The sequence below is a fragment of the Dunckerocampus dactyliophorus genome, chromosome 3 (assembly GCF_027744805.1).
Source record: "Dunckerocampus dactyliophorus isolate RoL2022-P2 chromosome 3, RoL_Ddac_1.1, whole genome shotgun sequence".
NCBI classification, from domain to species: Eukaryota; Metazoa; Chordata; class Actinopteri; order Syngnathiformes; family Syngnathidae; genus Dunckerocampus; species Dunckerocampus dactyliophorus.
The window spans coordinates 14871550-14890035 of record NC_072821.1 but is presented as its reverse complement, the minus strand read 5'-3'; the positions used below and the strand labels follow the sequence as shown (position 1 = coordinate 14890035).

The following is an 18486-nucleotide window of genomic DNA, read 5'->3' as shown; positions in this document are numbered from 1 at the left end:
TGCCGTTTCATGGTTGAATATTAGTGTAGTTTTTTTAAAAAAAAAAAAGCATATTTAAGCAAACATATTTTTGTACAGATTTTTTGCCTAAATTCAACATTTTCAAGCATAAAAATGTCTAAATGAACTAAAATACAACACAAGGAATTATGAAGTCACAGTCAAATTGTGAATGTAGTATTCTACATTGGTCACTAGGTTCTGCTTGGTGAGACAAGCACCAGACTTGATCGCTGGGACAACAGGCTTTTATTACAGGTTTAAATGATCTCACAACAGGTACACTCATAAAAACAATAATCATAATAATAACATGGGCAACTGTTGTGGCCGTAACCTACAACATGCTAAAACTCAACTCTGAACCCCTGACATTACTTCCTGTCCTCCTCACATCCGGAACACATTTACTGTGACACACATTACTATGAGTTTTATGGCTTATTTTCTCTGATCTACTACCGTAATTTCCAGTGTACAAACCACTACCTTTTTCTCACACTTTGAACCCTGTGGCTTATACAGTGATGCGGCTAATTTATGGTCAATCTCGCAATATCTAGCATACTTCAAAACAGCCATTTTGTGCTTCATGCACACACCCTCATCATGGAAAAAACACAAAGAAATGCATATGATGCAGCTTTTAAGTTAAAGGCGATCAATCTAACAACGTTCGCTCAAGTCTGCCAGTGGATCGTGACAGTGTAGAGCGGTGTCCAAAAACCAACCGGTTTCAAAGGGCTGGACTACTTCATGATGGACAGGACAAACTCAAGGGCTACTTTGCCTTAACACGAAATTGACAACAGACAGCAACAACGAAAGAGAGAGAGAGACTGACAAACTAAGTGACGAAGGAACTATGAAACTGTTTAATTCTAACACTGAAGAAAGAGGAAGACAGTTATGAATGTTTTTCTGGTAGGCTACTGTTTAACTAGTCGTTTTACATGCACTGTTCGGCACTGTTTGGAAAAAAACATTTGTTTATCTCGGTGTAACATCATTCTGTGTACTAAATATCCCATGTTACAACATAGGACACCTGCGTCTTACAGGCAGGTGCAGCCTATATATGGACAGTTTTTTTTTTCTCTTTAAATTTAGTGAGTGTGGCGTATATTCCAATGTGCTCAATAGTCCAGAATTTACAGTATAGTGGTAATACGAATGTAAAGGTGACTAGAAGGGTGTTATTTCATGTGTAGAGGGCGCTAATATGTTAAAAAAACGTATTTAGAAGATCATGAACAGGTTTTCTATGCCATAACTACAAAAATATTCAATTTATATGGAAGGAATTCTACTTTGCATTCACTTATCACAGTAGAGTCTGGAACCAATTAACCACGACAAACGAGAATTACTCCGCGGTGGGCTCTCCTGTCTCTGGGGCTGAGGTTGCAGAGGTGGTCAAAAAACTTCTCTGTCAGGTTTATTCTGAGGTCCTGGAGAGGAGGATCCGGCGGATGGTTGAATCTCGGATTCAGGAGGAGCAGTGTGGTTTTCGTCCTGGTCGTGGAACTGTGGACCAATTCTAGACTCTTGGCACGGTCCTTGATGGTGCATGGGAGTTTGCCTAACCAGTCTACATGTGTTTTGTAGACTTGGAGAAGGCATTCAACCATGTCCTTTGAGGAATTCTGTGGGCAGTACTCCGGGAATATGAGGTCCCAGACCACCTAATTCAAGCGGTACGTTCCCTGTATGACCGGTGGCAGAGTTTGGTTTGCATTGTTGGCAATAAGTCGGACCAGTTTCCAGTGAGGGTTGGACTTCGACAGGGCTGCCTTTTATCACCGATTCTGTTCATTACTTTTACGGACAGAATTTCTAGGCACAGCCAGGGTGTTGAGGGGTTCCGGTTTGGTCACTGGAGAATTGTGTCTCTGCTTTTTGCAGATGATGTGGTCCTGCTGGCTTCGTCGAGCCGTGACCTTCAACTCTCACTGTATCGGTTCTCAGCTGAGTGTGAAGCTGCCGGGATGAGAATCAGCACCTCCAAGTCCGAGTCCATGGTTCTCGCTCGGAAAAGGGTGGAGCGCCATCACCGCGTTGGGGATGAGATCCTGCCCCATATCTGCCCCCCTATATCTGGCTAATATCTAGCAAGTTGGGCGGAGATTCTTGTCTTATATCATACATTTTACTGTCAATTACATCTACACATAGCTTCCTTGAAGTGCAATCCCAAAATGGAAAGGGAGAGAGCTTGAGCCTTTCCCTTGTATGCTTACCTATTATGTCCTCGTATGCATTCTCCTCTAAAGTGCTTCTCAAATTGGGTTGACTCTGCGTCTCTGTGGTTAGTGTGCCATTCTCTGTGGGTGAGGATGTGTATGACGACAGCAGGCTTGTGGCATCCCCTGATTCATAAGATTCTCTGAAAAAGAAGAAAGTAAATTTAGGCCAAATAGGGAGGGAAAAAAACAATGATGAATATCTATTAAAAGAAAAGGATTTCAGCATGAATTCAGATGAAAGCGTATAGAAAAAGTCAGTACAGTCCAGTCGTCACAGAAGGGAGAAAAAAATATCAACATTTAGTGCTAACAAACTGCACAAATCAGCACATACTTTGTAAATGCCAGAGGAAATCCCTAATTAGTGTCAAGCAAACATGAGGACACAAACTTCTATTTATGATTATTCCTTGCACATTGATACACACATAGACACAGAGGAGCATTAGTGCTAGGATCTACATTATGGCACTGCTGAAAACTCATGGCTTTTAAGCTTAAGTCTGAAATTGCTCGAACCACAGGAATGTTAAACACAGTCCAAGGGATGAACAATTTTCATCCCCATTTCACATTAGGGACAATCTGGAAGGCCCCACCCTCTCAACTGAGGACACCCGATCCTGAGAGGTAGGGTTAAAAAAGAAAGAAAAGTAGTCTTTGGGTGCAAAAACCCATTCACAGATTCATAGGTTGTTTGTGGATAAGCACTGCTGCTTGTTTCAATTATACTGACTAATGTTTGTATCATCAAATACAGAGAAACCGAGAATAAGTGCAATTTGTCAAAATGTATGACAACTACATAAACAGTCTGTAAATTCCAGACAAAACCACCAGAGTTAAAGGTAAAATGTACAATAGCGGGTTTCACCAAGGAGTTGACAGACTGACAAGTCTCGCCCATGCTAAACATCATGGCACAGTCTGAAGCAATGGCGTAGCCTTTCAGTAAATGCTGTTTACTTTGAGTGAAGCACAATGTATGAAACAAACAGTGTTTGCTACTTACAGTCAATTGAATTGTATGTCAATGAGCAGAAATACAAATGTAAAAGATTGTCATCCCACCTGTCCTGGGCTCGGATGGGAGTGCTAGCCATAGACTTTGCCATCCTTGTTGTGCTGGGTGCCGGGGTCGAAGGCAGGGGTGGGGGAGATTCACAGGCTGGAGGTAGTCCATTCGCTGACAATGTGCCCTTCTTGTCCTGTTTGGCATCATACTCAAAAGTGCGTTTGGGTTTAGGTAGGGGGTTGACTGGGGGGCCAACACATGTCTGCTGGCTGAGTGGTTCAGGACTCTCAGACCGAACTGAATTCACGCTGAACCGTTGTCTGAGTTTTGTGAGCTTATCAGGCACCAAAACAGCATCTGGTTCAGTGGCCACAGAGCAAACACTGCTGCGCTTGCTGGTGCATGTACTGTCAAAGTCCTCGCCAATCACAAAAGATTTTTGTCTCGTCTTGTCTGGAGCATAGCAATTACTCAGATAACGTGGAGGAGGTGGGCTGGGATTGTCCTTCAGGGCTTGCTCTATTTTCTGTATCCTGTTAAGGACTGCCGATGTCTCCTTACGTGCAGACAGGGAGCGGACAAATGTCCCTGAAGATTCTGTCTTGCTTGTCCGTTTCTGGAAGCGGCCGAGGCCATCTTTGTCAGAAGCCCCTTCCTCTTCCTCCGTTTCTGTGTAGGAGCATTCTGAGAACGCTGTGCTCATCCTGCGAACCCCCTTGAAGTCAAATGTCTTCTCACTGCAGGGGGATGAGAGCAAGCTTGGGCAGCCCTCACTGCCCCCTAGACGCTCTCGTCCTGGCCTTTTGTCCAGACACAAGCTCATCCTAGGCAGAGACACCCTCCTGCACTCCCATTCTGAGATCTTCTTGCGGACTGTGGTGGGAGGAACACCGCTTACCAGCCTGGTGATGGAAAGGGGCCGCTTGTTGCATTGGTTTGAGAAAGATCCTAGTGAAAGTGTACTCCAACTCAGAGGTCTACCATTAAGTCCTTCACCTGGAGAAAGACCCCCTTGGTTTTCTTTTTGCTCCTGAGAGTCTTGACCTCCCTGACACACCTTTGCTTGATTTGGAGGCTTATAGATGGAAAGACGGTTGTCCAGGCAACTGATGCTCTTGGACTTTGTGAGACGGGCCTGGGACTCAGTGTGACTTGTGAGGGGTGGTCCACTGCTAAAACTTTTGGTCTTGCTGTTGCAGCCAGCGTGTACCAAGAACCGCCCGTCAGTCCTCACGTATCTACTCTGTTTCTTATAGGTATTCCCGTCGCCAAGAAGAGGTGGCTGGTTCTGACCCTGACCGCTGGATAGAGCAGGACAGGGGGATGAAGACTGACACCTAAAAGAGGGACGCAAAAAAATAGTTTGGGTATTGAAATATATCTTGACAAAAACACAGAATAGAGAGCACCAGATAGTGGTAGTTTATTGTAATACTATACTTCTAAGAAACTGTGCGGGAAACTGTTGGACATTAAGAAAGTCATGTCCTGCAGTTGGTAGCAGTCACATTACAAAGACAGCTACTGTGTATGGCTTCTTCTCCTTCAACTGTACTGTGCCAGGAACTCCATCATTCGGAGGCTGCATTTGAAGCCCAATGGTGTCCTAACACCAAACTGTCATAAGTAATCAAACCCACTTTCAAATGAAGCAAATAAATATTGCCTTTTTTCCCCTTTTGTTTCAGAATGCATCGCAACTATTAATCATGGCCTCCCATATGCCAATATGTTTTTTGCACACCATTGCACAGTTCAGAAAAATGTTTTAATATGGCGGCACCAATATAAATACTGGTCTAATGTCCAATATGTTAAACAACATCAAGCTAACATGCAGCACCACGTCATATGTGTAAGGGTGTCCGTGGACTGCGCAGGCATGATCCTCCAAAAGGTGATGCCCCAGAATTGGAACATAGGCACTGATGTATAAAACATAATCAACCGTAGATCCATAATAACATAGAATGGCTTCCTCATTCATCTCCATGCTACACACACCCAGTAATCGGTTTTGTTGTTTTTGAGTGGTTGAGTGGTGTCAATAGAAATGCAGGGAAAAATGTATACTTACCAAAACACTTACATGTAACACAGTAATAAACGACAGCTGGAAGTCAAATTAGGCACCAAATCAGTCCTCTCAACATTATGTCTGGTAATTTTTTGAATAATTACAGCAAATGATTCAGTATTTGGCGTTTGGAGTGTGAAATTAGGCTAAGGTTAAGAAAATATCCACTGCATTATTTGTCATTATAAATCATTATTATCGGCAGTGTGCATTTTTCCAGATCCAAATAATTCAGTAGACCTCACACAGTGAACTCTGTAAAGATTTAGTCCAATTGATGACATTTGTTTTACCTGTAAGTCTTCTTGTCCAAAGCTGTGTGATCCTTTTAGTTAAGTGTTACTAGATGCTAATCCCAAAATCAGTCCCGATTTGACAATTGTCGCAAAGATTCTCACCATGCCTCATTATAGGTTTCCTCAGAGAGCCAAACTTTCCCTGGCAGATGCCTTACACCTCATAAATGTTCAGGAACTTTATCATGACTTGGAAGCTGGGTAAGGACTGCAAAAGTGAAGCGTTAGGAAATCTGAGGTCACAGCTATGGTTAGAATAACAAGCAACGTGGGAGGAGGAAACTGGGAGCTGTGGGACTGTGATCCAATAATGCAGGTTGGGACAAATCTTGCCTCACACCTGTCTGCCCTTCCTGGTTTCGATCCTCATGCTCCAGGGTGGGTGACTATTACGACACACCGAAACCCACTAGCTGCAATAGTCTTTCAGCCTTTAAACAACTATAAATGGTAAAAACAATTAAACTGCCTTATGAGACCAAATCAATCCATGCATTTACTTTGATGACAATAAAGTTTGTGTTATGGTTGATGAAGACCTCCATCAGAGTTGAAGTGGGATACAAAAATGCATTCTGAATTAAGTTTGAAAGGATTCTCGGAAACATTCCAAACAAAAATACTAAATCACGTGTCTACCACAGGAAGCTGGTATCCACCCTCTCTCAGCAAGCTCATCAACTTTTTCGTCATTTGTCATTAAAGATATGTGTACACATGTTGTTGTTGTGGTTAACTTACGGTAATGGTTTAATTTATTTTGAACATGCATAGAAGTTGGGCCGTATGTTGGCCACACAGTCATAGTCAGGAGATCGGGAAGACCTGGGTTCGAATCTCCGTTGGGCATTTCTGTGTGGAGTTTGCATTTTCTCCAGGTACTCTGGTTTCCCCACATTTCAAAAACATACATGTTAGGTGGCGACTCTAAATTGTCCATTGGTATGAATGTGAATGTGAATATGAATGAGTGTGAATGGTTGTTTGTCTATATGTGCCCTGCCATTGGCTGGCGACCAGTCCAGGTTGTACCCCGCCTGTCGCTGGAAGTCAGCTGGGACCAGTATACCCCCCGACCCTAATGAGGATAAGCGGTACAGAAAATGGATGGATGGAAACATGACATTCACACTGCATGTAGTCAACTTTCTGCTATTACCAAATAGAATTATTTTAGTTGTACTTAGGTTCAGGGATGGTCTGTTTTTATCAAGCCATCTTTTTAATATAGTCAGTTCCTCAGTGACTTTTTTAATTAGCTCTTGTGTGCTTTCTCCACATCAATACACAGTAGTATCATCTGCAAATAATACTAGTTTTAGGTCTTTTGTAACTTTACAGATGTCATTAACTTACATTTACACTTGTATGCCAGTTAAATGTTACTTAACGTGCAATATTGCCTGTATAGTAAACAAAGGTCATGAGCTCGAAACTCATTGTATGAAGAATAATTGTTTCCTATTGGTCTCGAATTTAGCACAAATTAGAGGTCAACCAGCATCACTTACAGGGTTAAAAAAAACACTTAAAATTCATATTTTAAAGACTATTACATATTATATTTTCACGCGCCATTGGTAGGATCATGATTCTCATGGCTGACTTTCGTGCAGCTAATATGGGAACAATTCCCATTCAATGTGTTGTTCAAAATTACCCCGTGATTGCCTGGTGGTCAGTCCATAGTGTAGTTCCCCTTTCACCCTAAATCAGCTGGGATAGGCTCCAGCCTCTGCCGTGAACCTGAACAACATAAACTGTATAGAACATGGATGGCACAAAGTGGAAACGTCACCTATTATGTGTGATGTTTTCATTGTTTTCACACCCAAGTGAACTGAACAACTGTATTGTAACACAAATTTAAGTTTTTGATCAGGAAAGTTGTGGCTAATGCACTCACCATTTCGGAAATAGAAGGTTGCTAAGCAAACCTTAAATGCAATGTGTGCATGTTTGGCAACCACCTCCTATAGAGCCACATAATTCTATATAGTGTGGTTTGCCACTTCAAGGGAGCCATGTTTCTCATGCAAGTATATACTGTATGGACAGAACAAGGTAAAAAGTTCTGCATTTGATGAATATTGTCTTGTGCATCAACCACCACTGACTCACTCCGTAATCACACACAGGCCCACAATCAAACCCACGGTTCCAGCACGATAAGTGTGTTAGCAGGGAGACTAAACTCACAAGTATGAGCATCAATTACTGGCATGTACGATAGCAACAAGATAGCAGCAGCACTGCTTTAAGTGTAAACTCCAATAGTAGTGTCTCTAAGTTTTACTCATCAAAAAAAAAATCTCTGTATACTCAGTTTTAGTAAGCAAAAGGAATCTCTCAATACACAAGCTGGTGTGAGTGTTGACAGACTAGATGTCACAGTTAAACATTATCTTTCTGTTTGAAGGATGACAGGATGACCGGACAAGCTCGGCAAAAAAAAACCCTATCACTGCTGAAGCTTGTTTGCCCAACAGGCAGCTGTCAACTCATAGCATGCTAACACAAGCTGCAGCTCGCAAGTTGCATGGGGCCCTTATATACAATCCATGGAAATACTGTAGTTGGAAGTCATTCTCTTTCTTTCTCTCTCTTTAATTCCAACACAAGAACCAAAACACAGTTCATAAAAATAGACACATAAACGGAAAATGACATTAAGGAGTGTCGGCGAGCTCACTTACCTGTCTGGGGTGTCTGGTGGAGCTTTACCCCCTCCTGCATGAGGCACGGCCTTTGAACTCTTGTTGGCAGTCATGCTTGCCTGCTAACCACCCACTCACCTGAAGGACAAACAGAAGCACTTTAATAAAATAATATAGTGTCAAGGCAAACAACAATCACATAGACAGACCCTAGGTTCCCAAAGTGGGGAATGCGCCCATTGCCGTAGTGGGTACGTGAATAAAAATTAAGAATGTCTTGACTATATGGAATCACAGGAGTGCCAAAATTCAAAGTGAATACATGTGGAAATACACGCTCAAAGGCCTCAGGTGAACTGCCACAGCACAGGTAGTACAGTGCAGAAGAAGGGTGACAGCATGAAGTTGTTCATCGTTCTGTTTGCGTTAGATGAACAAATGCGTACGTTTGGTGACGACGCTGTGCATTGTGTTGAAGAGTTTTCAAGAGCATTCATATTTTGTGCTAAATGAGAGCTGGTCTTCTGGTGCTGTGACTAATTAGTGTGTTTTCTTAGCTGGATGCCCTGACTGTGTTAGAAAGCCCCCAATTTTGCTTGTGTAAGCAAATTTATGCTTTCACGAATAATGAGTCTTCTTTGGGAGTTTGTCGACAGTCTTTGAGCACGCCATGTGACGAAGATTGAGGCTTATGTGTATGACTTTCTCGGACAGGCACATGTATTTTCTATTCTTCCTTTCACACTGAACACTGGAATAAAAGGAGGATAGTAGGATGATTAACTATCTATTTTTTAGTGCTCATGTGACCTTTATCAAAACGTGACCATGCAGAATCAAAAAATTTAACCCGGAATTACGATAAAATTAATTAACCAATTAATTATGTTAAATTTTTCAAGTTAATTACGATAAAAAGTAATGTATTTTAAGCGTGGAGGGGCTTCTGGTCAAATGTCTGAAGGGGTATGCAACTGTAAAAAGTTTGGGTAGACAGATGTCAGATGTGAGATCTGTGAAGGAACAACAGCATTCCACGTGATAAACTCCCCCTCCAAACCCCCCACTATTCCCCTCACCCCTCTTTTTCTCTCCGACAAGAGGCCATTACTCATGGAAAATCACATTTTCTAATGTACAAGTGACCTTATCCACAAAGCTCAAAAGCAATTGCTCTGGAGCATAATGAGGTCAAAGGGAGATCCTTAGAGATCAGAGATGGAGGATGGGAGAGCGCTTGGTAGCATGGCATGTTTACAGGAAGTTGTTGTATGAAGAAGCCAGCCAACCAGACGTTCAGACCAGTCCTATAGAGACAAATGAGGAGAGCGAGGGAGCATTCCTGCTGTCAGCTATTTCCTGTGACTGTGGACTTTGCTGAGGGGATGGTGCATTCATCATTTTTATTTTTGAGGAACGCAGATGAAAAGGTTTAATGCATGATGGTGCAGGAAGGCTACAAAAAAGTGTGACATTGAGATCCATCCATCATCTATACCAGGAGTGTCCAAAGTGTTTTTTTTATTGGCCCGTGGCAGATTCTACAAATAGAGATTAACAAGAAAATAGCAGCAAAAATTGAAAAATCGTCAATAATTTTACAAGAATAAAATCTAAGTATGAAGAGAGAAATTTGTAATGTAATGACAAAAAGTTGTAATTTTACAAGAATGAGGAAAAATAATAGAATTTTAGTAGCATAAAGTTGAACAATATTAAAGAAAGACGTTATTTTAGAAAGTCATAATATTAGGGAAAACACACAAAACAACAAATGAAGATGTCATTTCGGAAAATTACCTTGAGGAAAAAGTTATAATGTTATGTGAATAAAGTGAAAATATACTGGTAGTAAAGTCGTAATTACAAGAAAAATATTTACAAGAACAATGTTGAAACAGGTGGCAAATTAAAAGAAAAAAACAACTACAGAAATGAAAAGAACAGCTGCAATTTCACGTTTGCAAAACAAACCATATTCTGGCTTAGTAATAGACACAAAATGAAGATATGCAGGTCATTTTTTTAAGAGCCATTCAACAATGCAGATGTGAACAGTCATCTATAATTAATCTCTGTTAGAAAACAAACATCTTGGCTTTGATGTGTCCTTTTAGCAAATACTAAACGTTACAGACATTTCCAATTATCTCAGCTCTCACACAGTTGTTATTTAAAGCTTAAAACAATGTTTAAATGACTTTGTTATTTTCAAAAAGCTACAATCAGTGGGTCACAGAGGCCCAGGATGGACTTTTCTGTGTAAACAACAAGGCGTTAGCCAGATGACTTCCTGAACTCTGATAGCATCTCCCCTCGCAAAATCCCACTCGCTGAACAGCAACCTCGGAAATACTATTGCAGTACCTTGCTAATAAGCTGCCTATTAGCATCGTGACTTATGTAACTTGAGCACTAAATCACTAATGACGCTTTTAATCAGCCAGGGCAAAGAAAAATAATCAGAGCAGCTCAAGTTTGTTAACTAACAACTAAATGAGCGACTGAATTATATAAACGGTGAGTCAGACAGGTTTGAAAACATAAAAAATATAAATGACAATAAGTTAACATTTATTCATCATTAATGAATGCCCTAATAGATGATGACTTTGTTACCTACAGTCAAAATAATTAGAAGTGTTCTAATCTTCTCACATGACTGTAAATAACACCCCCTACGTGTTGTGCTCCAAATTCTTTGGAAGACATGATACCATACATTTAATACACACATCACCAAAGTTTTATATGTCGTGAGATAAATGGTCTTAAGACTTATGGCTTGTTTGCTCCTCCATACCCTAATGGTAGAGGAAACACTGAAAAAGTACATGGTACCATGCATCATTCATAAAGACAAAGGAACAAGGAAGTAGGCTGCTCACTAACAAAGAGCATTTTTGACCACTTTGGTTGACTCTTCAGCATTTCCATTCTACTGAGAGCCATTCTAGTTAACAATCTTTAAACTTGTATAAATGGTTACCTTCTTCTTATGTTTAAAGTCAAAGAGTCTTGGATGGCAATAATGTCAAGACTACAAAGGCACTGTATAAGACCACTTCTTAAAATACCTGTATATATCACTCAGCATAACTCTTACTTCATCACCGATCCAGACAATGTTATCTGCTTTCCAGCTTGCTTGACGATCATAAAACATTGTCATCGTTTAGCTCTTTGGTATTTGAGGATTGTCCTGACAAAGTTAAATAAATGTCGAAATGCAAAAGAAAAAGTTCTTTTAGCAAGACAACCTCGTTTCCAAAAAACTAAATTCCCCACCCTCATCACAAAAATAACCTAGCATAGCCATCAGGGGTTTTCCTGGTCGTGTCATGCTTACGTCTACAAGCACAAGTGTTGGAGAGGCTAATAAGTTTTCCCTCAGTGACAAGCTTATTCGGAATTCGGAGGAGTACAATGGTGTCTTTATCAAACTATCAGATATTACATAGAGGGGCTCTTTGTGTTCAATGCGCGTCTCTTTGAGAGGGTGATGTGGTAAAGAAAAAAATTCTTATCAGCTTAGTATGTGTGTGTTAGTATGTGTGTGTAAGACACAGATTTAATTAACTTTACTTAAGCTAAATGTCATTTAAAAGAGGGCCGAAGTGTCCTTGACCCTGTCATGTTTGACAGATCATCTGATATGCAATTCACTGCGCCCAACACGCAGGAATGTACTAATATTTGTCCATCAGGCTGCTACCACGACATTGGCTCAAATCAAAGACTGGTTTCATAAAGTAGGTTCGAAGAAACAAAAGAGTGGGGTGTGGAAGTGCATTATTAACTACACAAACAAACCATATGAAAGGCCAGCATGACTTTTCTACAGTTTTATTATGATAGTACACTTTTTACTAAAAATACCTTTTTCAATCTTAAAGGCAAATAGAATGATCAGGTGCTCACGAAGACGCTCTAAAAATACCTTAACTCCCCTCACTTGTCTTCAACTACGCAGCTTTTCAGGCTAATCCATTCCTCGCTTTCTGCAGATCAGCAACCTGTCTTCAAGATTTTTTTCAAAAAGAACCACAGAGCTGTACAAGTGAAGCCAAAAATCAGTAGGGGAAAGGAAGAATAAGACCCCTTAATTTTTTCCAGGTCTAACCACCCATTAGCGCAAGACCATCGGACCTTAGTCTGATCCACACCCTGGTTTCAGCATCTTGCAGTCAAACTATGGACAGTGATGCCTTTGTTTCTTTGTCATACACAAGGATAGTCTAGGTTAAGGATGGGGACAGACATAGAAGATAAAATGAATGGAATTGTCATTTTTGGAATTTGACTTTTTGATTATAAAGACTTGATTGATTATGTGAATTGTGTGTACAGTATTTTGGCATGTAGGCAATGGGGGCATGACATAATCATTAACTGATCACTTCGCTGACTCAAAGTTGCAGTGCACGTAGGCCCATTTCAAAGGCAAAATACCCACACGACTTGACATGAGTGTACTAGGCTCTACGTGACTCGGTTAGGAGTGTGTACCATTTCAAAACAGTACTGCTTCGGTAGTCTTGTCGAATGCATTGTTGGCAAGTAGACACGCCAACGAACAAGAACAATGGAGGAGAACAAAAGTTTTCTGTCCTCTCAGCATGTTACTAATGGCCACGCTTTTTATATGAAAGAAGACGAAGAGCGGCAAGAACAGGGACTACTGCAGCAAAGTGGAGTGTAGAGTGTAACACTGCAGCATCCAGACCTAAGGCATAGCAACTGCTAACAATATGTGTTTATTAAAGATGCGCCAATCAGGGTTTTATGCTCCTGATTGTGATACGAATCATCCATGAGTGTAATCCACTGATACCAATACCAATCACATGCATTAATTGTACATTTTTCAATTTACTGTAAATTCCGGTGTATAAGCTCCACCCACTAAATTTAGAGGAAAAAACAAATTTGTACATATATCAGCCATACTGGACTATACGCCGCACATGTCCACGTCATAAAATGGCATATTGTGGCACGTACAAGTTTGTGTGGACCAGGCAGCGCTTTATTTGACAGGAGCCAATCATGAGCTATGAAAAAACTCACGACAAGCTTGTCAACCTATTGGAAATTGCAGGAGGTCATTACTCAATAAACAGTCTGACTCGTGGTGTCATCTTACAAAGAACGCTAAAGTCATTACACAGCAACAAATTTAAAATTAAATTTTTTTCCCATAATGCATTTCACTTGAGCAAAGCATTTCATTGGAGGACAAAAATGGATAGATGGATGGCACTGCAATGCTGCCTCTGTCCACCAGAGGGACCCAGAGGAGCCCAGAGGGAGGCTGACATCATTGCAGTGCCCCGGCAGGCACCAACGAATGCTTTGCTTGGACGTAATGCATTTTAGGAAAACAGTTGTTTTCTTATTTTAAACTCGTATTGGTACTTGTATTGCATATTTCCGAACTACCTTTTGAGTGTTAAGTTACTGTGTGATGAGTTTAGCGGTCTTTATAAGATGACACTGTGAGTCAGACTGTTATAATGAGTAATGACCTCCTGTGATTTCCAGTGGGTTGACAAGCTCGTCATGAGCTCACTGATAGCTTGTGATTGTCTCCTGCCAAAGACAGAGCTACTGTTTCCTCACTGATGCGTGGGCGGGACAGTATTTAGATGATTAGTAGTAGTTCTGAAGTAAAGGAGATGTCACGAGATTAGAATTTAGCCATAAATTAGCCGCACCACTGTAAAAGCCGCAGGGCTCAAAGTTTAAGTAAAAAGTAGCGGCTTGTACACCGCAAATTACGGTATTTATAATAAGTGCTATTGGCCAGGTGCACCGCGCGGGGGGAAAAGTTTGGACAATTCCAAGGTCCCCTAACTGCCTGGTAGCCCAAAAATAGTTATATATTAAAAAAAAAAAAATTATGGGACCCAGAATTACTGGGCTGCACCTCTGCTAACGGCTATATGATCTGAAAAAGGAACCATAAAATCACCTTAATTTAGACAAAAAAATTTTGCGTAGTTTTTCAAGACAATATATATCACGTGTAAAACTTGCAGAGGATGAGACACCTTCTTTAAGGAGGCTTTGGATGTGAGAGTACATTGTCTAGTGGAGCTCTAACAGGTAGCTGGGCTCCAGGTGAGCAGTCGGCAGAACCCGGTGTCTGTGAGGCTGGTCGTCTACTCCGATGAATTCAATTATTTTTCAGGTTATTTGATTAGCCTTCTGACTGACATGCACATACGGGCAACTGTTGCCCAGCGACACATTGCGAGCTTAAAAAACTCACCAAACTCCGTCAAGGGTTTATTGTTCAAATTCCAGACTAAATTAAAGCTTTTTAATGTGCTACAGCCCGCGATATATTTTTTGTGGCATGTGTTGCAGGATGCAAACTTTACAACACTCCCACAAATGGCATATAAATTCCACAAAGCAGGCATGTTTGTTTTGGTTTAGAGCCGCACGCCTGCGCAGTGTGAAGTAAAGGGGGAGGGGGACGCTACCCAAGGCATAAGAGCAAGACACTACACTGCACACAGGGAATAGCACAAGCCACGGGAGATTGTTTTTTGTGATTGGTGTTGAAAGGCATTTATCCGCGTATGCCGCGTATGCCAATCACATGCTTTTCCAAGCTAATTGGCCGATACTGACTGGTGACCCGTCAATCGGAGCATCCCTAGTGTTTATTGTGTAAATGTTACATAACAATACCGCAATTACAAACACATGAACACACATGAACTTTGTATGACACACTTATGAGCTCTGTCGTCTTTATGTCAAAGGGAAACCCACCAAACAGAAACCGTTAGTGCCTGTTGCATATAATCACACTTATACAAGTACCCACATTGAACATACATTTTGGCTTTTTATCTCCATTTTAGCTTTAACAGTGTAGCATATTTTCGTAGTTGCGGCAGAGGGAAAAACCCTCTGTGTAACCTAGATATGAGCATGCACAGCTGCAGAGGCAGGCATGTGGAAAACAGGCTTTTATCCATCTGTGCTGCAGGGGGGGGTCAAAGACTGTGTGTCATCTGACCTCGGAAACACAGTCTGACTTATCCAAGGACATTAAGTGGATAAGATGAAATCTTGTTGGTGTCTGTAAATCTGAGTTTAGCTGGTCAACCCCAAAAAAATGACGCTGTGCATCAGTTCTACGGCTGACATTTCCACATAAGAAAATGAAGCTGAAGATTAAAAAAAATTTAAAACTCGAAGGGTTTTTCCATCGATAAGTGCCTTTTCTGTGATGGGTTAAATGCAGAGTTTAAATGCTTGTACTGTACATGAGAATACAATTAAATTTTAATATTTTTAGATATCGAGACAATGCCAAATCTATTTTTTTCATTAAACAATTCAAAAATAGTGTTTTATATTCATTATGATTACATCTTGTGAAGTCATTTAAGTGTATACTGTATGATGAACTAAGGGGGTTACTCACTGACTGTAATTATACAAGTTAGATTTTTCAAAAATAGGACTTTGAACCGTGTGAACTGGAACTAGAACTACTGCCAACTTGTAGCATAGGTTACAATTATGTAGGACAACTTAAAAAAAACAAAAAAACTATTTCCACAGAAATTGGCTATGAATTCTGCAAGATGCTGCAGCTGAGCCGAACCAAGGGGTCGATTAGTGAGCATTTTGAGGCAATGCCATATATTAGCTGTATTAGCTGTCGCAACAAGGCTTTTCTGTCTAAAATTGGGTTTTGGCTTAAAAACGGACCAATATTTTCAAACTGCTGTTTGAGCTGAGAAAAGTTCACCCATCCTGCATAGTGTGAGGTTAATTGCACCATGAGACAGGGAAGCATTGGTGTATATTTTGTGTCAAGGATGATAAGGTGGCAGCTACAGAAATGTGGCAACTGTACAGAGTTTTTTTCTCCTAAAAAGGAAGCCAAGTTGGACTTGGAAGCTCTCATTTTACCCGTCATTACATGCTGTAACCCTCACCTGTGGTCAAGACCTTTGGAAAGTGACCGAAAGAATGAGACTTCGGATCCAAGCAGCTGACAGGAGTTTCCTCTGTAAGGTGGGTGGGCTTGCGGATTGGGGCGAGAGACATCGAGACATCTGGAGGGAGCTAAACTACTCCTGTTATTCTTCCAGACTAGGTGGTTTGGGCACCTGATTAAGGTTCCTTGCTACACGGCGCTAATGCTATAACAAGCAATTGCAAGTAAGAAACGTCCGGCTTGGTTAGGCAGCAAAAACACAGCACTCTAGGAATTTAGGTCAAAGTAAAGTTGTCATGAATGACACTTTTGCAAAGTGTTGTAGTGTCTTACACTGCACCCTTGTTCCAACCTTGCTGATTTGCAAAAACTGCACAAAGATGGAACTGCATAATGGAATGTGTAACTGGTTATCACTTGCCATGCCTGTGAGCATGTACAATGACACAGTGCCAAAAGGCATGGCAATCCTTCCAAACATTCCCCTCAAAAGCCACCAGTGTCAACCAGTGTCTGAGGAAAATTCAGAATATTCATCCTCTGGTGACCATAATTGCCAGCACAACATTTTCATTTTCAGCTGCTCCTAGCTGTTGACATGTTTATGTTTGGATCAACCAACTAACAGAATGGAAAACAAAGTCGGAAAAAAAGGTTTCTTAGTGTAACTCTACAAAAACATAAAACATTTCCAGAAAACATTTGACACTTTAACCAACCCAAGGCATTCTTGCTCAAGATTATATTTTTCATGTCACTCTTTTCCTACTCCTGCAGAACCAGACTGGAACTTGATACACTTACTGAAAGACTCAACAATATAGTTTGACCTTCACCCTAAAAGCGCCGCCTTCCATTAACAAGCAGCAGCAATTATCACTAAGCTTCTGCTAATCAGTATATATGTCAAATGTTTGAGTAGCTACCTAGATGTTCTTACGTTGTCCTTTACAGTAGAACATCCAAAATCAAACACTTTGTAAAAAAAAAAAAAAAATGGAGGTTCAACCAACATTTTAAAAGTCGACCCGTCATCATACGTGTCATCACAGTTGGTTAACTCCACGTTTTGCTTTTTTCTTGTATTCGTGTGTTGATTGTGATGCCAGCATAGGAGGATGCCATTGATGGCAAGGAGAAAGGTTGAAGTTACTCTAGCATTGCAACCACAGCGGTACACAAATCACTTTCCTGGAAATTCAGTACAATATGGCTAAGTAGGAAATAATAAAAGGGGAAAGGAATGTAGGCTACAAAGTCAGATGCATTTAGTTTTAATGGAAAAAGACATACCTCAGAAAGACAAGCAGTCAATTTGACCATGGACTGATTCATTTAGTTTCCACTATTACCTATGAGAGAAATCGGAGGTCGACCAGCATCCTGGAGCAGATTGTGTTCTAACTGTTTAGCTAGAAGTGTCTTCTTCCATTAAAGCACAGCAGCATTTATCACTGGGCTTCTACTCATCAGCAACTCAAACATGCCACCATTTCAAACATGCTATTGAGAACCTCATTATATTTATTTATTTATCTGTACTAACCACTCTATGTGTTGCTGGCACCAGCACTCTGCATAGAATCACCTGATTATCAAAACTGATTAATAAAATGAGTTGAGATTAGGGATGCTGAGCTCGATCGGCTACCGATCAATATCGGCCGATATTGTGATCAGTGTATGCCGATAAAAGCCTTTCAAAGCCGATCACAAAAACCGATGGCCATGCGGCGGAAATTCCTACGTGTCGGCCGTGTCACATAGGGTTGCCAACAAAATAATGCGCCTCGTATTGAGCTTGACACAGGCTATGCCAATCGATGCCAGAGTGTTTGATCATTGCCTTACCAAACCTATTGCTGTTCGACTGTTCTTGCATCTTTGTTTACACGCTATGCCTAGCTGTCACTGGCTGTACTTGCATTGGCAGGAGCTAGCTAGCTAACTGCAGCTAAGAAAAGAACAAACACAGCAAAGCAAAGTTCCTCACCAGCCAGTGTCAGTGCATCTGGGTCCTTCCAAGTGCAATAGCTAGCTACTGTAGCTAGAGTTATCCATCTAACTTCTGGTCTTCGGACTCCACATGTTACTTTTTAGCACAGTGACATTTTGTTTTAAAAACAAACAAGGAATTAAATTAGTTTGGAGCTTGTTTTTGTCCCACAGGGAAGCCACAAGTGGATATCACATTAATGGGGCACGTATTAACTTTTTCAAGCATCA

General features: G+C 40.9%; 1 protein-coding gene across 4 annotated transcripts in view; it reads right to left on the bottom strand.

The window, feature by feature from the left end:
• dennd2b (DENN domain containing 2B) overlaps positions 1-18486 on the bottom strand; it is a 55841-nt gene that overhangs the window by 29583 nt on the left and 7772 nt on the right. For 2 of the 4 annotated variants that reach the window (XM_054770442.1, XM_054770441.1), the window contains exons 2-4: positions 8331-8429; positions 3318-4598; positions 2241-2386 (exon numbers count right to left, since the gene is read on the bottom strand). In XM_054770442.1, coding sequence (XP_054626417.1) covers positions 2241-2386; positions 3318-4598; positions 8331-8404 — 1501 coding nt within the window. In that variant the 5' untranslated portion in view covers positions 8405-8429. The remainder of the gene's footprint in view (positions 1-2240; positions 2387-3317; positions 4599-8330; positions 8430-18486) is intronic. The other 2 variants (XM_054770444.1, XM_054770443.1) reach the window with 1 other exon arrangement.